Below are 24,315 nucleotides of genomic sequence, written 5' to 3'. Positions count from 1 at the left end.
AAATGCATAAAAGTAAATTATTAAACATCATTATGACAGATTTCTGTTTTCATATCTCAACAGCATTATTTTGTTAATTTATAAAGGTTGCATAATTAAAAAAAAAAAGACAAAACATTTCTCATTGAAAAGATATAAAAGATACACGTAAAGTTAATAACAAATTGACAATTCATTTCGAAAAGTAAACAAAAATATTTACATAAGTTTGCAACAGAAGAAAGCACGAGTTCCGGTTTATAGTGCGTTTAGAGTTGGCGGAACGATATTATTTTTACGACTGTGATGCGGCCAGCGGATAAATTTTTGTTTTCCGTAACTGCGTTGTATCTGGTTGCTTGGTTTCGCTTTATTTATTTATTTATTCATTTATTTATTTACTTGCAAATCCATACTTGAGGGTTAACTCTTTTATTATTAATTTCTACAAAACTATAGTTACGATTACCTCAATTAACATTAAAAAAAACTACACTGGTATAGAAATTTTCGAAACACATTCGAATCTGTTGTATGGAATGGAATAGATCCATTTGACAATTAGAAAAGTTGGGACTACCACACTAATTAATGTGGTAAAATTGATGGATCTACATGTAAGCAACAACCTCTTGTACAAAACAGAAGGAACAACATGCTAGGTTCTTCACACAATTTACAAATTCTAAATACGATTAAACTGAGTTAGTAACTATTTTATGATATATTTTATCAATATAAAACAGCACTCATTAAGATCTTTGTAGATATTCGGAGTTTTCACTCATGTGTAGTGTAAATAATATTTTATGAGCAAACGAAGAAGCCTGTAATAACTAAAACTAATTAAACTGACTTAGTAATTTTATCGTATATTTTATAAGCAATAAGTACTATATAGAAAGTTTCTGATGTATGTGTGAGTGTGTTTTTTACACAAAGATCATAGTTCCATGAAACCTCATTGCTTCCAGCTTACATAGGGTCATTCAACCTCTGAAACATTCAAAACTGCTTAATAGAGAACAGCACATATTTCTTCATCGCATCCGTTTTGTTTCCTTCACCTACACCCCACCTTATCCATCCATCCATTTATCTAACTTTCTGAAAAAGAACTTAGGTTTGAAACGTCAAAGTTACTTCCATTTAATCTCTTGTTAAGGCTTTACTTACTTTTTTTTTTCACTTTATCAGTGTTGTTATTTTCAGCAACTCCTCATATATATGAGGAGATGCGGAAAAGTTCCTGGCTTTAAGGCTATCACAAAATCCTGGCTGGAGACCCAACCTTCCAAGTCCTTTTACAAGGCTTAGAAAAACTGAAGGACTGCTACAATAAGTGTTTGGATCTGAGAGGGGAATATGTTGGATAAAATCATACTTAAATGATCCTCTTGTATTTTCTTTTACCCAAAGCCAGGAACTTTTCTGCAGCCCTTTGTATAGTGTGTGAGGTGATATATATATATGTGTGTGTGTGTGTGTGCATGTGTATCACCCCACACACTTAACATCACCTCTTCTATCTTGTATCACCTCCCTGATCCACTCCTATCTCCACCACCACCCCACCCAATCTACCTGTGTTCACCATCTCAATCCATCTCCTTCTATCCTTTCACACTCTTGACAACTTATTTACCCAGTCACCCTATCCAACCTCCTTCTGTACCTCTTTTCTTATATTCACCTCTCTGTCACTTGAGGATGCACCCTGACACATCAACACTGTCATCGACTCCCTTTTCCATTTGGGGTAACCATGTATTTCCCCCACAGCAAGACACCTGTTCCTGTCCCTCAATTATAATTTAACCTCTCATCACCTGGCATAAAGTCACCTCCCTCAGTACTGCACAGCCCTCAGTTGTGGTTCTTATTTTGTGAGTTGAGTTTCATGGTGACCTCACTGGTGTCAATGTCACAAAAAAGCACCCAGTAACCTCTTTAAAGTGGTTGGTGTTGGGAAGGGCGTCCAGCTGTAGAAACCATGCCAAAGCTGACATTGGTGTTTGGCACGTCCCTCTGGCTTATCAGCTCTTGTCAAACCAACCAACTTATGCTAGCATGGGAAACACACATGTAATGTTGATGATGATGATAAATGCATGCATGTACATATATACATACATGTGGAGGCATATGGCTTAGGGGTTAGGGTGTTGGACTCATGATCATAACATTGTGGTGTTGATTCCTGGACCAGGCGACATGTGTTCTTGAGCAAAACACTTCATTTCATGTTACTCCAGTTCACTCAGCTGGCAAAAATGAGTAATCCTACAACAGACTGGCATCTCATCCAGGTGGGAGGTGGGGAATTTATATGCCATGAAACTGGGGAAACCAGCCCTTGTGAGTCAGCATGACTCAAGAAGGTAACTATACCTTTACCTATACATACATGTCTATCTGTCTGTCTGTCTGTATGTATGTATGTAGTTATGGATTGCTTATTCATGTGTGGCTTCTATTTCTCTCACCTATTGTCTACTCTGTATCCTCTGCTCAGTCAATGGTCAAGCTATCAAATCTCCTGATATGAATATTTAAAATATACTGTATACACTTCCCTTGCTCTTCCTTCTCTTCTTTCTCCTTATTACCTCTCTCTCTCTTTCTCTCTCTCTCTCTCTCTCTCTCTCTCTCTCTCCTTCTCTCTGTGTTTCTGATATATTGTTGTCACAGCAACATACCTACACAGAGATTATGTAGTGTGTGAGAAACAAAATTGTTTACAGGACTGGAGAGAGTGTGTGAGGGGGTTGGAGGGTAACAGCACTCAACCCATGAAGCACTTACAATGCACTGAGGCTGAAACATGCCTAAAATTTCAAAACAGACAATACCCCCCACCACCTCCTATTTTTTTTACTTAATCTCATCGGCTCTACAAAGCTCCCTTGCTTTCTTTACATTTGTTTGTTCTTTTAGATATTTATCTGTCTGTCTGTCAAACTATCTATGTATATAGTGAGTTCAAAAAGAAAAATGACAAAAAAAACAACAAAAAAATAACAATGCAAGGACGTGATACAGATATTGTGTTACTGGATGCTTGGGAAAGGAAAGAAAGAGAATTTGACGTTTCGAGCAGAGCTCTTCGTCGGAAATATAAGAAAGTCCAAAGAAGGGAAGACGGAGGAAGAAAAAATCGCCAACGATATACACGGTGTGTGTACGTAAAAATATATGGCGAATCAACATATTCATATTTGACTTGGATAATGTTGCAATTTCATAAATGAGAATATTTGCAAAGATTTTTTTACTTTTAATATCTTTCTGGTGTCTTCAAAATGTTCTGATATCCCAACCTTAAACAGTCTCTTACTTCATTTTTCTGAGTTTCAAACACTTTGATTATTATTTTTACAAGATGGTGCATTAAAATATTTTGCCTGACTTGTGTTCAACTTGTTGGCAACCCCTCATCGTATTTTCCTCTTTCTATACAATAACTAATTCATTGCTACTAAATATCACTGTTTCTCCCTACTCCATGAAATATTTATTAAAAGAGAGAATAAACAGCTTCTTTATGACGATATATTAATGAGCTCTTATTTATCTCTGTGCTACAAACACAAATGACAATAGCAAACATTTTGCTATTAACTATTCACAAATGATAATCCTTTACAGCTTTTTAGTTACCTTTTTACATCCTAACATTAAAGGTCTCATACATTTTATTCCCCACAATAAATTGCACAGTAAATTACATTTGTAAGTAGTCATTCTATCAGATTCCCCTCCTCAGGGATATGTATAGCAGAACAGGCATTTTTCAGCCTAGCTCAAAACATCCAAGGTATTTGTCACAGAGGAGGCCAAATCAGGTTGAAGCACTGGTGTCTGGTGTTTCACCACTCACTCTGAGTTTTTAACACACCAGTGCCTTTGCAAAGTTTTCACAGCTAGTATTGTTCTACATTTCTATTAACATTATAAATGTTATATACACTAGTATTTTAGCTTAAGGGTGTTTCAAGTGTTACCAAGTGAAAACTATTGCAGAGAATGAGGTTGAGACTTGATTCAATTTATATCAGGTACTGCAATACTCAATATTTTATTGATCAATAACAAATGCCTTCTGTATCAGACATCCATTTATCACTTAGGATACAAACTTGAAATTAATCATAATCACCCTGACATCTCTGATTAATTAGTCAACTCTTAGCAATACTTAATAACCATGACAATTAGGTTTGTGTAGGTAAATCTCCAAATGGATGTCTTCTCTGTTGGAATTAAGTCCTATTTTTCTATTGCCAAAAAGATAACTGATGTTAAAAATTAATGCATAGCTTCTATCCTCCCTGATGTTTTTCTACATATGAAGGCTGATATTTTCAGAACTACAATTTTGGTAACCTTTGTCATTGTGATAAACCAATCACTTTCTTTTCCCTGAACAAAATCTCTCAACTAAAATATAGACTATACTTATCCTAATTATGAAATGGTCCATCATTTTACTATACATGAAATTAACATCAAATGCTGATCATCAAGGAATCTTTTCATTTTTTATCATGAAAATTGAGGTAAAATGAAAAATAAGATTTTTCATTGATGCATTGACTTATTCTCTTTTCTTTGTGGGTTACAGATACAATTTGGAGAAATGTCCTGACAGGTACAGTTTCCTGTCCAAGAATTGCATGGATGAGTTTAATGTCACTTTTCTAGGCCCTTTCCCAAGTGGAGTGGACCCCAGACTGAATTGCTCAGATGCACTGGGGTTCTCTCCAGACTGAATTGCTCAGTTGCACAGGGGTTCTGACAGAAGCAGCTCCCATTTAGTCTCACAAGGGTCTGACAGGAGCATCTTCCATTCAGTCCATGCTGCCAATGGCTATTATCCTGTATCGCTGACAGGTAGAGTTCTAACCGGAAGCTTTTGGTACATTTGGCCACACTTCCATCGCATCAGAGTTTAGTAAATCAATCGTAGAGCTACAAATCTATTTGTATTAATATTTAAAACATATTGCGTGTCTTCCAGTTTCCTGTCTTCTCTTCTTCATTATTCTCCCTTCCTCTCCCCTCTCCCACCTCTCTTTCTTTCTTTCTCTCTCTTTTTCTCTCTCTCCAATACAACATGGCTACACAGGAACAGAACAGGAAGTATTTAATCATTGAAAATCAAATTAGTTACAGGATTGACCCACTTCTGTAGGAAAGGAAGAGACCTGTGCAATGAAGCTTAGAGTAAATATTGGACATGGCTCCTTTGTCAGTATTCCTATCTTTACAGCGAAGGCTGAATATTCAGCACGTCTGTCTTTATGTTCTGAGTTCAAATTCCGCCGAGGTCGACTTTGCCTTTCATCCTTTCGGGGTCGATAAATTAAGTACCAGTTATGCACTGGGGTTGATATAATCGACTTAATCCCTTTGTCCGTTCTTGTTTGTCCCCTCTATGTTTAGCCCCCTGTGGGCAGTAAAGAAAATAAGATAACTGGTGTCTCCTTCCAACTGCAGGAAGCATCTGGAAACACGGTCTGTTGGAAATTCCTTAACCATTTAGCATTTAAAGCATTTAAACTGGCCACATCTGACACAAGTATTCTACCTGTTTTATGTTCAAATCAGCCAGATCCAGCCACTCACACCTACCCTACAATGCCATTATAAATAACCACATCATTGAAATCTTGAAATTAAGTGGTAAAGCATAATTAATTCAAAACAATGTGAATAAATAAGCATTACATTTAAAAGTGTAATCTGAATGCTGCTAAAAGGCTAAAATCCTATATACATACATATACACACTCATGCATGCACCCACACACACATGCACACACACACACACACAGGTACAGACATACATACATATTTTCTACCCTAGACACAAAGCACAAAATTTTTGGGGAGTGGGGCAATCGATTAGATCAACCCCAGTACACAACTGATACCTAATTTATCAGCACCAAAAGGATGAAAGTCAAAGTCGACCTTGGCCAAATTTGAACTCAGAATATAAAGAAAAACTAAATACCACTAAGCATTTCGTCCAGCATGCTAATGTTTCTGCCAGCTCGCTGCTTATACATACATACATATTATTTTATTGAAACTCAAAGTGCCTCAAAACTCTTCATCCAATGGCTCTGATGATTCAGGCTTTGAATCATCTGACAAGCAGTTATAAAGTATTGATAAGGTTAGTACTTTATTCTATCCTTAGCATTTGAGTACTATTCTTTCCCACTTTGTTTTGCACCTATGCCCTTACTGGTGTACAAATATATGAGTTAAGTATATACGTATGTATGTATACCTGTATGTGTATATATATATATATTTGTATGTATATGGTGTATATATATATATATATATATATATATATACCGGAGTAAGCACATAAAATGTGCAACAAGGTGGAAAAAAGAGTACTCAAATACCAGAGGTAGAGTAATTGCATTGTCATTCCTTTCCCATTTCTAACAAAACTGTCCGATGAACGGGAACGTGAAACTCCGAGTAACAGTCTTTTGTTATATTTCTGCTGCTTTTAAATAAAGTATATATATATATATATATATATATATATATATATATATATATATATATATGCCATACACATATAAAAATATTAAATACACACACACATATACATATGTGTATGGGTGTGTGTGTAGTTGCATTTTTCTCTCTTTCTTACTCTCGTTCTCTCTCTTTCTTTATCTTCCCCTTGTCCTTCTCTGTATTTATATCTGGCTATTTATTTATTCATCTGTCTAAAATAAGTTTCTACCACCCACCATCATCAGTGTGTATGTGTATGGTTTGCATGTGTGCGCATAGGTGATTGCATGTGTGTATGTTGGTGTGTGTTTGTGTGTGTAAACATGTATGTGTGTGCGTGTGTGCCTGTATGTATGTCTCCAAGTCCTTAAGCCACTTCAGATTAACATCTTAGTAAGGTCTCTCAGCAACAGGTTAGCAGTGAAGTTAATTTATGGTGCCACAGTTAAGCTCTGCCAAAGAGGAGAGGCAAACAGAGTTTAAGATAAAGGGACAACAAATGCTGAATATGATAGCTGCTTCAGTAACAAGGGCGACACATTTCTGTGAGCAAACACACACACTCTCTCTCTCTCTCTCTCATACACTCAAACCACAGATATAATACATTGTTTATATTAAAATTTTAGCTATATGTGTGTATATATGTATGTGTATATATATATATATATATATATATATATATATATATATATGTATGTATGTATGTATGTATGCATGTGCGTGTACACACACATATATATAGACATATGCATACATATAATATATACATACATAATATATCCATATCCATATTCAGCAAATGTAAATACATACACAATACTCACACGCAAACACACACAGATATATATGTATATATATACATACATATAAATATACATACATATATACATGCATACATACATACACACATGCTTACATACCCCCATATATGTATGTATTATGTAGTGACTACACACAGAAAGTTATCTCCTACCAACACCAATTTTATGTACACTCACACTTCACAATCTACAACACTGAGAACACTTAAAACCAAATAAATATGTGTGGCTGTGTGGTAAGGAGATTGCTTCCTAGTCACATGGTTACAGGTTCAGTCCCTCTATGTGGCACATTGGGCATGTGTCTTCTACTATAGCCTCAGGCTGACCAAAGCCTTGTGATTGGATTTGGTAGATGGAAACTGAAAAAAGTCCACCGTATGTGTGTATATATATATATATGTGTGTATATATATCTATGTGTGTATATCTTTGTGTCTGTGTTTGTTGTCTTGGTGTGTTTGTGTCTCCGTAACACTAGCGATTCAACAAAAGAGAACGATAGAATAAGTACCAGGCTTAAAAAGAAAGAAGTATGGTGATGGGGGTTGATTCATTCAACTAAAAATTCAAGGCAGTGCTCTAGTGTGGCCACAGTCTAATGACTGAAACAAGTAAAAGATAAAAGTATCATTATTATTATTATTCATCCGTCTTTACTTTCTGAGTTCAAATTCCGCCGAGGTCGACTTTGCCTTTCATCCTTTTGGGGTCGACAAATTATCAAGTACTGGTTGATGTGATTGACTTTCTCCACCCACCCCCACAATTTCAGGCCTTGTGCCTATAGTAGAAAGGATTATTATTACTGTTGTTGTTGTTGTTGTTATTATTATTATTATTCATGCCACTAACAAAAAGCACAATAACAAAATGAAATGGACTGAGTTGTTGTTTCTAGTAAAGAAGAACATCAGCTACAAGTTCATTTTATAGAAAGAAAGAAAGAAAGAAAGAAAGAGGAGCAGAAAGAAAGGAAGAAAGAAAGAAAAAGAGAAAGAAACAAATAAACAAACAAAGAGAGAGAGAAACAGAAAGAAAGAAACAAACAAACAAACAAACAAACAGAGAGAAGCAGAAAGAAAGGAAGAAAGAAAAAAAGAAAAACAGACAAACAAAGACAGAGAGAGAAAAAGAAAGAAATAAAGGAAGAAAGAAAGAAAGAAATCTCATACTATTTATTTCAACTCCATAATGTTTCCAGTTGGGAAATTCTCGAGTGGCGTGAGGCAGGAGAAGATTAATCTCACCACAACACAGTTGAACACTAAACCTTTGTAGCAGTTACTTGTTTGACTGACAAACCAGCAACACCAAAGCCAAGTTGTTCTGTTTGTCTCTGTTTCTCTGTCTGTCTGTCTCTCTCTCTGGTTTTATAATCTGTTCCTCAGAGTGAGGACTTGCTGTGAGAGACAGTCTCAGTGTTTAGACCAGAACACATAACACACAGCCCAACCAAGTGGAAGATTACCAAATCGGGATATGTTTGATCCCTTAATTACTCAACCAGAGTAATTAATCTTCAGTGAATTTATTTGGGGAAAAGTAAAGGTAAGAGAAACTATTATTATTATTGCTGTTGTTGTTGTTATCAGTTCAAATTCTGCGGAGATCAACTTTGCTTTTCATCCTTTCGGGGGCGATACAATTAGTACCATTCAAACATTAGGGGGTCAAGGTCCAAAAACATTAGGGGATTGAGGTTAAACATTAGGGAGTCGAGGTCCAAAAACATTAGGGGATCGAGGTCAAACATTAGGGGGTCGAGGTCCCCAAAATTTCAGGCCTTGTGTCTATTGTAGAAAGGATTATTATTGTTGTTGTTGTTATTATTATTATTATCATTCTTCTTCTTCTTCTTCTTCTTATTATTATTATTATCATTATTAAGGCAGTGAGTTGGAAGAATCGTTAGCACGCTGGATGAAATGCTTAGCGGTATTTCATCCATCACTATGTTCTGAGTTCAAATTCAGCCGAGGTTGACTTTGCCTTTCATCCTTTCGGGGGTCAATAAAATAAGTACCAGTTGAACACTGGAGTTGATGTAATCAACTAGACCCTTCCCTAAGCTGCCCTTGTGGCAAAAAATTGAAATAATAATAATAATAACAATAATAATAGTAATAATAATAATAATAATAATAATAATAATAATAATAATAATAATAAATTAAGTACCAGTCACACACTGGAGTTTATGTAATCAACTAGTCCCGTCCGCAAAATTTCAGCCCTTGTGCCAATAGTAGAAAGGATTATTATTATTATCATTATCATCATTATTCTGCTGAGGTTAACTTTGCCTGTCATCCTTTTGGGGTTAATAAATTAAGTACCAGTGAAACACTGGGGTCAATGAAATCGACTAGTCTCCTCCCTCAAAATTTCAGGCCTTGTGCTTTTTGTAGAAGGGATTATTATTATTATTATTATTATTAGTATTAGTATTAGTATTATTATCATTATTAAGGTTGCGAGGTGGCAGAATTGTTAGCAAGCTGGGCAAACTGCTTAGCAGCATTTTGTCCATCCTTACGTTCTGAGTTCAAATTCCACCAAGATCAACTTCGCCTTTCATCCACCCACAATTGTTTCATTGTTTTCTTTCTTTTTCTGTTTCTCCTTTGTACTTCCCCAAACATCATGAGTCCTTCAGTCCTTCTAATCAATCGAAAACAACATTCTTTTGTACTCCCTGCTTTATATCAAGTAGGACCAGGTCCAAACAGTGGGCCTGAGGTAGCGCATTAGAGACAATGTCACCTGATTAACAACACTCTCTATAGTGTGTGGACCATCCCCTGTAGGGGATAGATGTTGATGCTGTCTAATTAGTGACGTTTTCTTCCCACCCCACTCTTCTTCATGAGTCCTACAGTTCCAATGACTTTTGGGATTATTTCATTCTTAATACCCCATGACTTGTTTATTTCACTATCATGATCATTTGAATATTTTCAATAAATGTATTATTTTTCTAAATCTCATCCACATAATCACAATCTACTCCATTGAAAACCTGTCTCTGCAAAATTTAATTTTAAAAAAATGTGTATTTTTCAGAAAGTTATCAGACACTCATCACTCATCCTGCTCCTCTTATGTTAACTGCCTCTGTTCTCTCTCTCTCTCTATCACACACACACACACAGAGTCTGTGTAAGATAAAGCATTACTTGGAAATGCTTTTAAAATATATTTTATACAGATTTTATTTTTTACTCTCTGAAATAATTATTGTTTTTTCCTTTATTGAAACCTCATGTAATCACTCCTAATTACCGACTTAATGCTTTTTTTTCCCTTTTCTTTCAAATTTAGGTTCATCTTTGGATTAATATGACATGATTCCAGTTTTTCTGGAAGAACATTTCGTTAACAACTGAATTCATAAACTCTTTTAGTCTTGGATGTCTTCTTCATTGTAACAAAGAAATGTGAATGAAGACCAGACAATATATCCAGGTGTTTTATTGTCTAACTGTGAGGATCAACCATTTTAAAGACAAATATTAATTTGTTATATGTTTGACCCTGACGTGAATGAGTGAAGAACAAGGATTCACTGGATTATTGGCAACAAGATAATATATATCAATTTCTTATTCTGGGAGCAAATCCTACCAACTCCAATATGATTGGATTTGGTTATTTCGGTTCCTAATTTTCTCCATACCCATCATTAATTCCAGGAAGAACTTTGCCATCTCAGTGATTTGTCTTTATTATGTCCCTTCTCCCTTCATCCTTGTGACAAATGAAATAAATTATTATTATTATTATTATTATTATTATCATTATTACAAGGGTGATGGATTGATAGAATGGTTAGTGTCAAACAAAATGCCTGGTGGTATTTCTTCCAGTTCTTTATGCTTGAGTTATCCCTTTGAAGCTGATGAAATAAACTCCTGGTCAAGTACTGCAGTCAATTTAATCGACTTGTCCTGCTTACCCTAAAATTGCTGGCCTTGCACCAAAATTAGAAAGATAACTATTACTACTACTACTACTACTACTACTACTACTACTACTGCTCTAACCCTTTTAAATTTTGTTAATTTGCTATCAACTGCTACTACATGAATTAGTTTTATTTGAAAAACAAGTTGTTTAACCTAAATCTGAATCACTCTTTAGTACTCACCCAAGTCCATTAAATTGACAATGCCAGTGGATTTATTGCTGTGGAAATAGAAACCATGAAAGAATTGAAACCTACTTCAAATAACAGGAATTTCTCACGGAAAATGGTTGGTTTAAGAAGCAAAGATATTGCTGTAAAGCAAAATTACAAAGACACAAAATATGAACATTTTTATACGATAAGAACCAACAATTTACTTTTAGATATTTCGCAGGTGGCTTTAAGTAAGTCTTCGACAGAAAACCTCCAGATTCCTCAAAGTTCCTACAAGAAATTTTGGATTCAAGAGAAAAGCATTTCAAATTTGAAGCTTACCAATAAAACACCAACTTCTTTTACTGAATCTAAATGTGACACTACTGAGAATAATGGTATTCAAGATTACAAGGCTTCAATACATCTGCAGGCAAATTCAGATAAAACAAATATAAACAATTCTGATATATTGATTACAAAATCCAAAGCATTCAAGTCACGTTTCCACCAATCAGTTCTTGACAGTCCTACATTCATCTATTCTTCAATTCATGGTTTTATGCCTTACCAAGATCGCTTAAAAACTACAATGGGGAAAATTTACCAGAAAAAAATCACTGAAAGTCAAAGACATTTGAATTTTGATTCATACAAGGACTTGTTGTCGAAATTAAACAACCATAATTCTATGAGAGATAGCAGAAATGCCTTAAACACTAAAAGAATTGCTTCCTTTTCACCAAGAACTTTACAGAAATGTATGTGGAACCAACCTTTAAAAACATTATCTGTGAATAAGGATACTGCTTCTGTTCCAAAATCTTTGACTCAAAATGGTTCCTCTCTTAAACAGAACATAAATAGCATCAAATACAACAAAATGGAAATTTTACCATTAGCTACACCAAGACCTGAGTGTGTTTCTTCTTCGTTTGCTCGTAAAATATTAGGAAACTGAGACAAACAAGTTTTGAACATACAACTTCACACAGCAACAACAACAAGAGCAACAATAATCTATTTTTATTAATTAATTCACAAAAACATCTTTGCAGTTATGTTATGGGTATTTATTTTAATAGCCCCATATCCAGGACGAGATAAGTGTGGCTTGACAACATTTGAACTCAGAACAAAAAGATACAGATCTAAATATATCACAGAATTCAATGTAATTCTCTATTTTTTATCATCATCATTTTCCTACTGACGAAAACAAGGAAATTAATGAGAAAATACCAGATTATCAATGAATATAAAAAGTGATTTTGTGACAATTATGCTTTTCTCAATAGCATTAGGAAAGTAAGTAAAATAAGGCACAGGCATGGCCATGTGGTAAGAAGTTTGCTTCCCAACCACATGGTTCAAGGTTCAGTCCCACTGCGTGGCATCATGAGCAAGTATCTTCTATCATAGCCTCAACTCAATCAAAGTCTTGTGAGTGGATTTAGTAGAAGGAAACTGAAAGAAGCCCATTGTATGTATGTATGCATATATGTATATGTGTGAGTATCTTTGTGCTTATGCTTGTCCCCCCACCACCACCACTTGACAACCGGTGTTGGTGTGTTTATATCCCCACTAACATTTCTGCAAGGTAGTGCCTCAGCATGGCCACAGTCTAATGAGTGGAACAAGTAAACAAAAAAAAAAAAAGACAATCTAGGTGGAATGAGGAAGTGAAATGGGAAATCATCTTTTGGATCCAATGAAGAACATGGTTACCCTTTACAATCCCTACAAATGAAGGAAAGAAAACTTATTGGTTAAAAAAAAAATTAAAACCCCACCTCAGCATCAGACAAATGTTTTGTGATGCTAATTAGCAAATTTTATATTCCCATCTGCCTGTTCCTTCCCACCCCCATCTTTCGATATCCTCTTATCAGTGATTGGAGCTAATATCAGTTTTCAGTATTTCTTTTCTTGTTAAGGGATTTTTAGAGCCGAAATATTGAATAATAAAATAAAGTGTAAACCTTTGTTTTTCATTGTTATTTTGCTTTTGTTTTTAACCCAACTTACATTGTAACAACTGTCTTAAATGCATCTGTCTTGATAAAAGTTCTCCTGTGTAACTTGTAATGTTAAAGAGTTTCCAGTACTTTAAGAGGAAGAATAAAGGAGAGGATGATGATACAAGCAGAGTTGAAGGTGAGGTGTTAAGAGAAGTAAAAGTATGATGGGAAGAACGAATTCATTTTTATGAAAAGGTAAAAGAAGGGACAGGGCTGGGGAAAGTCATGAAAGAGAAATGATAGACTTAGAGGTTAGAGGGGGAGAAACAGAAAGGGAGTGTGTGTGTGTGAGAGAGAGAGGTAATGATAGTAAAGCGAGTTCATATAACCCTATGTTATATGAATGAGAGTGTATAGTGAATATGAGAAGCTGGGGGGGGGGATAATGGTGCAACATACATTAGGAAGAGAAAGATGAGATGTTGAGGAGGCAGAGGATCTGTAAAGAGAGGACCAGTGAAAGAGAGGGAGAGGGCAGAGTACAAGTGTAATATGATTATCCCAGCCATCATCACTACCCTTGTTTTAATGTTTTCTTTGCCTTGCTCATATGGAAGTCCTGGTTTTCTCTAGTGTTGCATGTTACCAATCATCATGGTCCTCTGTTTTCTTTTTGTGAAGTTCAATATCTTCAGATCAATTTACCCCATGTCATCTCTTGTCTTTCTAGGCCTTCTTCCACTTTTGCTAACTCTATCCATATTTTTGAGCACAAAAGATATTGAGGTAGCAGATGAAATAGGCATGTGGACTACATCAAAGTAAAACAATAGGAAAGCATCAGATTGTGGTTTAAATAATTTATTTAATTGACACTTACATTTACATGTTGTATACACAAGAAAATCCGCTACATGACATTACCAACTTATTTCGAGTTGGCGAAGTAAAAAATAAACAGGAGAAATACTGTGTTGATGTGATGAGGAAGAACTGGGCATGTTTTGTGTTTGTGTGTGCGTTGGTCATTTGGTCATGTCTGTGTATGTTCTGCAACTGCTACTGCGTTCGGTCATTCATGCCGAACATGTGGTTCTGTGTTGGCTGCTTGACTGGCACAAGTTAACTGCGGTCTGTCAACCATTTGTCTCTTACTGGCTGTCTGCTTATCTGTCATGTGTCTGACGGTATTCATAAGGGTTATCCCAGCTAGAAGGACAGACATACCATAGGAGAAATTTCTACCTATGTAGGTCACCTCTTGTCCACTTGAACCATAAATGACACAGTTCAGGTTGGAGATTGAAGAAAAATCCATCCATCACTTTTTGACAGGACAAAGAAATTTCTTTCACGCCTGTTTGGCCAGTGGTGGATCAGACGAGAGAGAATCCTTAGATTTGGTTTCGAATCTCAGCTCGGAAAAAAGGAAGTGTTTTACACCTTGTAAGTGGATTTGATAGGTGGAAACTGGAAGGAACCTGTAATATGTGTGTATATCTAACCAGCATTGCCTTGTGCTTATGTCCCTGTAACTTAGCAGTTCGGCAAAATAGACCAACAGAATACATACTGAGTTTCAGTTGTTCGACTAAAAAGAACTTTTGAGGCAGTCCAATGGCTGGAAAAAAAAAAAAAAGATATATTACCATACATAGGCACAGGCGTGGCAGTATGGTAAGAAGCTTGTATCCCGACCACATGGTTCCAGGTTCAGTCCCACTACGTGGTACCTTGCGCAAGTGTCTTTTACTATAACCTCGGGCCGACCAAAGCCTTGTGAGTGGATTTGGTAGATGGAAACTGAAAGGAGCCTGTCGTATATGTATATGTGTGTTTGTGTGAGTGTCATTGTGTCTGTGTCCCACTATCACTTAATAACCGATCGGCAAAGGAAATCGATAGAATAAGTACTAGGCTTACAAAGAATAAGTTCTGGGGTCGATTTCTTCGACTAAAAACACCCATTAAGCAGGTGCTCCAGCATGGCCGCAATCAAATGCCTGAAACAAGTAAATCATTATAGGAATACACTCTTGGAGTTCTTATTTGTGAAAGAAAGAAATGAGATTTTTGACATTATATTTTTTTCTCAAAGTGAAGTGAATTGGTTCTTAACTTGGAATCGAAACTATATCGTAACGATCGCCAAATAATAACGATAATTATTGTTATTAAGTAAAGCATTGGCTGTGTATAGATATCACGGTTTTTAAAAAAAAATCAGCTGATTGTTTTGTTGTTTAAAGTTGTCCGGTCAGGTAAAGACGCGACCGAACGTTGATGAATGACGTCAGAGCTAGCACCTCCCCGCACTAAATCTATCTCCACTTAACAGAAGAGTTATTACAACAAGCACCAACTTCCTCTTTTCTCTCTGACTCAGCACGTGTAAACAACCATGACCCACACGTCGAAGAAGGGCTTTCATAAGAACAAATCTGCTTGTACTTTTAAGAAGAAATGGAAGACTAAACGTTATGGAAGGGACGTTGATCAAATCCACGACGACATGAAACCTGCAGTGGCCTCGAAATTATTGAATCAAGCCGTAAATTATGATTTGCCTGGCGCTGCGCAATTCTACTGTCTCCATTGCTCGTAAGTAACCAACTGCAAGATCTTTTATTTATTTCTCCCTCTTATCTGCCATGGATTTACACACAGTTCTCCGAATTTAGCAGGGTCAATCAATTGACATAACTCCTGATAGCCACCACCACCACCACCTACTGACTTTATTTCCTCATAACTATCTTTAAAACGAATAGTCTCTAATGACATTTTGTAGAGATGCGTTTGCGAGGGTGTAGATTACAAATTTGCCGATAAAATTTTGGAGGGGATCGATTTTGGAGGAACTTTGGTTCAGTTTCTGAGTTCTTTATTGTAAAAGGCCCTGACATCTTTTGAGCCTGTTACCCACTGGAAATATTAGACTATTTTCTTTAGACAATACGCGGTGACGGTTTATAAGCTTTAAGATTATAGAATATTATTATTTACAGAATATATATATAAGCATCATCGCCCGTTTTCCAAGCTGACATGGGTTGAACGGTTTGACAGGAGCCGGCCAGGTTTCAGAAGACTGCACCAGACTACTGTGTCTGTTTTGATTTGGTTTTTACGACTAGATGCCCTTCCTAATACCAACCACCCCGCACAGTGGTCTGAGTGCTTTTTATGTGGCACCTGCACAGACGTGGTCAGTTTTGGTATGGTTTTTACAGCTGGATGCCCTTCCGAATGCCAGCCACTTCACAGTGTCGTCTGGATGCTTTTTACGTGGCACCAGCGCCGACAGAGTCACCAAGTAACTATACACATATATATAATGTGTGTGTCTATACAGGCTGTAATAATTGGGTATTGGCTTCTTAACGAGAGTAGACTCATCTACCCTTTGACAAGTTTTATTCTTAATCCAAACACCCTTATCACCTATAAATTTGGGAGGCACTGCTTAGTTATTGAGCATTTGACATTAGGACTAGTTCTGAGTTACATGGTACCCATAGTAAGGTTAGACCCTGTTTTAAGCAAAAGATTTGCTAGTAAACTCCCAAATGCGGTGCATTGAAAGAAAAATACCCCATGTAGTAAATGCCCTGCTAAGGTAAGTTAAACAATCTCTTGCTACCCTCACCCTCAGAAATACAATAAATCCATCGGAAATCTGGATCCAACAACCTTATTGTTTGTTAAATGTGTAAAATACGTCTTTTTATTGTATACTTAAATAAAATATATGGAACCTGTCTGGGAATTTACCTGGTTTCTTTGAGATGAGTTGTTCAGGTGTGAAATTGAGAGTAGCAGCAGTTAGTTGAGCCATTTGGATTTCTTTCATTGGTTTCAGTCATCAGATTGTGGCCCTGCTGGAGCTCCTGCTAAGGCTTAGTCAATTATGTTGACCTTCAGTGGATGAAAGCTAAAATGTACCCTGGACAGGATTTGAACTCAGAACACAAAGGCACATTTTCCATAATTAACTAAATCTTGAATTTAAACCAGTGTTAAAGGAAGAGTCTTGTGACTTTTATATAAGAGAGACGGGTGTTAATTTTTCTGGCCATATTTTCAAAGGAGATAGAAAATTCAGAATTTCAAAGGAAGAAAACACTCATCACTTTTACAGTACTGCCACTGCTTGCAACAAAAAAAAAGTTGTTCCTTTTCTCTGGAATCTACTTACTGCCAATGAATCTGCCTTTGTGGGGTTGTTTGAATCGCTAGAAATAACAGTCAAGTTTCCTTTAAATCACACCCTACTTCATTATGAAAAGACGCATTTGAGGATGTCATCCATGGTACACTATTCCAGGAGAAAAGATGGTATGATCTGTGATCATAAATGTGTTTGTTTTGTCAGATTTGACCATGGACTAAACAATAATAGCCATGGAATCTCACTCAAGACTTTATCTTGACTGCAGATATAATACTGTCTCACCACCACCATGTGGACTAGTGATGTTTCAACTGTTTCGTCCACTTCCCTATCAATTTGGCCGTACATGCTTCAGTTTAATTTGAAATTTATTGTTTAATTGGTTGAATGCCAAGAAAAGAATAAATGAAGAATTTTATCCCATGTTTTCTGTTTTTGACTTCTACAGGAAATATTTCATCAGCAATTTTGCCATGAAAGAACATTTTAGAGGCAAACCCCATAAACGGAGGTAAGTTGGTGTTTTATTGTATTATTTGTTTGTTTATTTATTACTGTTCCAGGTGAATTTTAGTTGGTGAGGGTATGATTAGTGGTAGAATTAATCATGGAAGTTTGCTTTCCAAACATTGTTTTTTGGTTCGGTTCCACTGCGGGGTACCTTAGGCAATTGTCATCTACTAAACCCCCGGGCCAACTGAAGCCTTGTGAGTGAATTGGGTCAAGCATGGAAAATGCAAGAAGCCCATCATGTGTGTGTATATTTGTGTTTCCTTGTCTTGACCAACATTCTGCCAAGTGGCATTAGGAAGGGCATCCAGCCATAGAAACCATGCCAAATCAGACTGGAATCTGGTGCAGCCCCTCAGCTTACCAGTCCTGGTCAAACCGTCCAACCCATGTCAGCATGGACAACAGACGTTATATGATGATGTTTAGCCATGGAGAAATATTTCTTTGCTTGGAAACCTGGTTGGCACCAGGAAGGACATCTGGCTATAGAAAATCCACCTCAGTAAACTCCATATGACCCATGCAAGTATGGAAAAGTGGACATTAAACAATGATGATGATCTAAGGGTATTTACAGGCAGTTGCTATCACATCCAGATTATAGACTCAATTTACTCTTTATGATGATGTTCATTACTTCCTTTACTGTAATTCTTGGTGATTTGAGATTTTAAAACACAGGTGGCACGTAAAAAAACACCATTTTGAGCATAGCCGTTGCCAGTACCGCCAGAGTGAGCCTCGTGCTGGTGGCACGTAAAAGCACCCACTACACTCTCGGAGTGGTTGGCGTTAGGAAGGGCATCCAGCTGTAGAATCTCTGCCAGATCAGATTGGAGCCTGGTGCAGCCATCTGGTTCACCAGTCCTCAGTCAAATCGTCCAACCCATGCTAGCATGGAAAGTGGACGGTAAATGATGATGATGATGAGGTCTTTGTTGAAATCATTCTATGGATGTTGTGTTTTAGATATACTTTGAGGATAATGAGTTGCTACAGTAACATTACCAGACTAAAAAATGTTACAATATTTAGTTTAATTCCGAGATGTCAAGCTGGCAGAAAATGCTTAGCAGCATTTCGTTTGTCTTCACGTTCTGTGTTCAAATTCTGCCAAGGTTGACTTTGCCTTTCATCCTTTAGGGGTCGATAAAATAAGTACCAGTTGCACACTGGGGTCGATATAATCAATTTACCCTCCTCCCCTGAAATTGCTGGCCTTGTGCCAAAAATTTGGAACCAATATTTAGTTTACATTATTTGCAATTGACGGATATTTGTCATCATCTTGTTTGTTGTTAACATAACGTTTCAGCTGATATACCCTCCAGCCTTCATCAGGTGTCTTGGAGAAATTTCAAACCTGGGCTCTCATTCCTAAGGTATTTTTCAATGTTGTTATTATTATTATTCAGGTCACTACCTGGAATCGAACTCGGAATCTTGGATTAGTAGCCTGTGCTCTAACCACTACGCCATATGCCCATGGGCAATTCTGGTGTGAATTTTAGGGCTTATAAATCTAATATTCTCTTATCCTTAGGAATGAGAACCCAGGTTCGAAATTTCCCCAAGACACCTGATGAAGGCTGGAGGGTATATCAGCCAAAATGTGTCAACAACAAACACGATGAGGACAAATATCTGTCAATTGCAAATAATGTACATAATTCCTCATCTCTTAAATATAGAACACTATTTAGTTTGATTCTGCTTTTTCATGAGTTCATATTTTAGTGGAGTTTTTATTTAGCCTATCATCTGTTCAAAGAAATAAGTACCTGTAATATACTGGAGGTCACACAATCAGCTCTTACCAAAATTTTTCACTACATGGGAATGGAATATTTCAGTCAGCTTAGATGGAGGAAGTAGATTTAAAATTTTATTCTTAAACAAAGCATTCGAATGAGTCAGACCTGTTTAAACAAATCTATGATGGTAACTCATTGCTGCTTATCATTGGTGAATGAAAAGATATCTGATAGTATATTTAACCGTTTTCATATAAACCCACTTGAAACCGGTTCTATGATGCAAACTTCCCGTTTTAAAGCAATTTAAATTAAAACCTTCCCTGCTATTTTGTTCTGAATACCGGCTTAATAATGACAAAATTATTTTACTAAATTCATTATTTCAAAATTAGTTGAAACAAAGGCTATGTATTTCAACAGAAATAGAGTAACAGAGTGGAGGCGCAATGGCCCAGTGGTTAGGGCAGCGGACTCGCGGTCATAGGATCGCGTTGTGAGTGTTTATTTGAGCGAAAACACCTAAAGCTCCATGAGGCTCCGGCAGGGGATGGTGGCGAACCCTGCCGTACTCTTTCACCACAACTTTCTCTCACTCTTACTTCCTATTTCTGTTGTGCCTGTAATTCAAAGGGTCAGCCTTGTCACACTGTGTCACGCTGAATATCCCCGAGAATTACGTTAAGGGTACACGTGTCTGTGGAGTGCTCAGCCACTTGCACGTTAATTTCACGAGCAGGCTGTTCCGTTGATATGATCAACTGGAACCCTCGACGGAGTGCCAACAACAACAGAGTAACAGAAGGGATGAGGTGAATCAAAATCTTCAATTAGCTCTTACAACTTTTTTTTCGCAGAGTTATCTCCCAGTATGTACTTTTAAACGACGTAATAGAAAATTTATTTAATTCGTGATGTGTGTGCGTGTTGCGACAGGGGAGGAATTCAGTCAAACTAGTTGACTTTGTCTTCTTGTCTAAGGGAGATAAAAGTTACAGGTTTAATTTGAATTTTGTTGGTTAGTGGCCGTTACTTCGTTTAACACTGTAGATTTAAAGTCTGGCACAAACTGTTTATGAATGTTTTAGAAACAATAAAGGATAACGAAAAACGAAAAAAATTAAAACTTGAAACAGTACTTTACTGGTTGTTTTTTGCAATGGCAGTCTTATATTTTAACTCCCAGTGTTTACTTACATATATTGTCATAAGGGGCTCTTACTGCTGAGCCAACAATTACAGATTCTCTACCTCTTCATAAATGTGGGACGTAGATTCGTCTTTCTCATTTCATTGTAGATTTGAATTCATATGAACTAAACAATGCATAATCTACCACAAGGTCCTGTCCTCGTTGCAGTGTTGTTGCTTGTGTATCTCAATAACTCAAAGTGCTATGCCATTGGAGTGCAAGTTCTTGGTAGGGGCCTCTCATCTGGATAGGTCACTAGACTGACATGGACCACTCTACCCAGAGGTAAAAATGGATTTGCATAGTGCCAACACTTCTCTCTAGAAAAAAAAATCGAAGTTACAGAAGCATTGATGTCAATCAAAACCAAGAAGACTTAGGAGAGGAAAGTCTTTCCTCAGGGAAACATGGTGTGATGCAGCAAAATGTGAAAGGAAGCTGCTAAGAAAGAGAATTGTGGGAAAATCGTTAATTGCTTATGCTTCATAGGAGCAAAGGACTGCAGAAGAATTAATACACAATATATCCCTTTTGATTGAATACCGTTGGGGAAGACCCTGAGTTTGGACAGATCTTTAGCTTTTAAATTAACCATATCTGGCCCAGTATTCTGTTCTATGTTCAACCTGGCCAAATCTGGCCTCTCAACACTCCCTACAATATCATTCTAAAAATAAACAATCACATCATTTGAAATCTCAAAGCTATGCAGTGCCATGAAAAAGTACCTATGCGATGTCATGTAAAGGCACTTGTGCCACGTAAAAGTGCTTGTGCAGTGTCACATAAAAGTACCTGTGCAGTGTCACATAAAAGCACCTGTGTAGTGTCACATAAAAGTACCTGTGCAGTGTCACATAAAAGCACTCATGTAGTACAATGTAAAACCACCCAGCTCACTCTGTAAAGTGCTTGGTGTTAGGAAAGGCATCCAGCCATAGAAACCATGCAAATCAGACTGGAGCCTAGTGCAGCTCCTCAGCTTACCACCTCTGGTCAAACCATCCAACCCATGCCAGCATGGACTACAGGCACTAAATGATGATGATGATAATCGAAAACAAAGTGAATAAATAGACATTGTATATCTAAATGTAATCTAAATGTAAAGTGCAGTCTGCTTTTAAGAGAATTTAGTTTTCTGCATAACAGTAATTTATTTTTGTACCTAAAAAAAATCGTTGTCCCTTAGAGGGTTCAGAGTTACTTTCTACTTCAATAGAATACTGATAGTACAAGGAAAAGTGGTGGGGGTGGGGCTCAGTTGATGTCTCTCACTACTCACTATATTTTAGTTGAAGCTTTTGTTTTTATTTTATTTGCAGAATTAAGGAATTGAAAACTGAACCTTATAGTCAGGCAGAAGCTGAAAGAGCGGCTGGTATGGGTTCCTATATTGCTCCAAAGACTGTTCATGTTGAAACACAACAATTGAAGCCAGATTCTGAAATAATGGAATTTTAAAAAGCTATAAAATTGTACAAAATGTTCTTTTTTCTCATCCTTGTTATTTGCTTGAAGATATCTCTGCTTTCTTGGTTATTGTAGGATTTCTTTGCAAGGTTACCCTCTGCAATGGCTCAACCTTGTTTCGTGTTAATGTGGACTAATAAAATTTAATTGTTAGAGAAAACCATTTCTACAATCTAACAACTTGCAGTCCACTATTAAAGAATATCCAGATTTCTTGACATGTGTAATCTTTATATACAAAAACCTCATTTCAATCTTTGTTTCCAGTTCTCCACATAAGCATGTTCAAACAGTTCAGTAGACTGGGAGATTATTGCCTCACTAGGAAACGGGTGGGGGTTGGCAATAGGAATGGCATCCAGCCTTAGAAAGCTCTTTCCCAACATATTTTCATCATGCAAGTATGGGAAAGTAGATATGAAATGATGTAAAATAAGGAATAACACATTCGTCAAGTCCTGCATTTTTAATTAGAATTCTAGCATTATTCTTGTCTTCTTAAACCATGTACAAAGAATCCAGTGTAAATATCCAGAGCCCTTAAGGGATTCAATGAATATTTACTTCCTCATGACGGCGCATCAAAGGGTGATAACAGCATCAATCCAAGAAATTCATCCTCCTTTACCTGCAGTACATTGTTTCTCATGGGAACTGATGTGGTTGACAAGACCAATATGAAATAAGCAGATCCTCCTGCACTGAGAGCACTGAAAGTGACCCTGAACAACAGCCGCAGGTGTTGATGACAACGTCTCCTGCTCTCTTCATGCAGTTTCCTGCATTTGGTTTCAAAGTGCTCTCCTCAAGCATTATACAAACCTCCATGCCTTGTGATAATCAGCCAGGAGCTCCACTGATTGGGAGGGACACCACATAAAAAGAGAGCCCACTTGAGATGATCATGAAAACGAACTTTTGGATGTCAATGTGGCCTACTCCCAGTCTTGGTTTCACTGAAGAGAACCATCTTTGGGAGCCAGTTACCCAGCATCTGAATCGCATGACTAACCCAACAGAGAAGACAACAAAGGATGCTATAGATCCCTGCCCTCAGGAGGATTTCAGTATGAGGCACCTTGTCCTGCTATGTGAGACTGAGGATGCTTTGGAGCAATCTGATATGAAATGCTTTCAGTTGACTGATATGGCACCAATAAAAGGTCCTGCTCTCACACCTGTACAGGGGGGAAAACACATAGTTTGATAAACAAGTAAATTTTCAAGGTTCTTCAGAGTTCAATAAATATTTAGTTGAAATAATGATGAGATGATAGTATTGGATTTTTTTTACATGGAAGCACCACAGAAAGAAACCCGCTAATAATCTCGTCATTATACATTTTGAAATTTCTATTTGTCTGTGTCCGAGAGTGTAGTGGGTGCTTTTACGAGACAACGGCACGAAGGCCAGTCAGGTGGTACTGGCAACGGCCACACTCAAAATGGTGTTTTTTACGTGCCACCTGCACAGGAGCCAGTCCAGCGGCACTGGCAACATCCTCGCTCGAATGTTTTTCATATATATATATATATATATATATAGGTGCAAGTGTGTCTGTGTCGTAGTAGCTTGCTTAACAACCATGGTTCCGGGTTCAGTGTCACTGCATGGCACCTTGGGCAAGTGCCTTCTATATAGCCTTGGGCCGACCAGAGCCTTGTGAGCGGATTTGGAAGACAGAAACTGAAAGAAGCCCATCGTATATATATGTATGTGTGTTTGTCCCCCCAACATCACTTGACATCCGATGCTGGTGTGTTTATGTC

General features: G+C 37.0%; 3 protein-coding genes across 4 annotated transcripts in view; 2 read left to right on the top strand and 1 right to left on the bottom strand.

The window, feature by feature from the left end:
- LOC106869881 (zinc finger protein 239-like) overlaps positions 1-225 on the bottom strand; it is a 10,601-nt gene extending 10,376 nt beyond the window's left edge. The window contains exon 1 of one of the 2 annotated variants that reach the window (XR_008266551.1): positions 203-225. The gene's annotated coding sequence lies outside the window, so the exon portion shown is untranslated. The remainder of the gene's footprint in view (positions 1-202) is intronic. The other variant, XR_008266553.1, reaches the window with a different exon arrangement.
- Positions 226-7,346: 7,121 nt separating this feature from the next.
- Positions 7,347-13,463, top strand: LOC106869880 (uncharacterized). The gene is made up of 2 exons (XM_014915803.2): positions 7,347-8,903; positions 10,677-13,463. The coding sequence occupies exon 2, from the start codon at positions 11,558-11,560 to the stop codon at positions 12,434-12,436; it is 879 nt and encodes a 292-aa protein (XP_014771289.1). The 5' UTR covers positions 7,347-8,903; positions 10,677-11,557; the 3' UTR covers positions 12,437-13,463.
- A 2,308-nt stretch (positions 13,464-15,771) lies between these two features.
- On the top strand, positions 15,772-22,562 carry LOC106869882 (zinc finger protein 593). The gene is made up of 3 exons (XM_014915805.1): positions 15,772-16,040; positions 18,062-18,124; positions 22,398-22,562. The coding sequence occupies exons 1-3, from the start codon at positions 15,841-15,843 to the stop codon at positions 22,534-22,536; spliced, it is 402 nt and encodes a 133-aa protein (XP_014771291.1). The 5' UTR covers positions 15,772-15,840; the 3' UTR covers positions 22,537-22,562.
- Positions 22,563-24,315: the final 1,753 nt, after the last annotated feature.

Source organism: Octopus bimaculoides, chromosome 22 (assembly GCF_001194135.2).
Source record: "Octopus bimaculoides isolate UCB-OBI-ISO-001 chromosome 22, ASM119413v2, whole genome shotgun sequence".
NCBI classification, from domain to species: Eukaryota; Metazoa; Mollusca; class Cephalopoda; order Octopoda; family Octopodidae; genus Octopus; species Octopus bimaculoides.
This window is presented reverse-complemented; position numbering and strand designations above follow the sequence as displayed.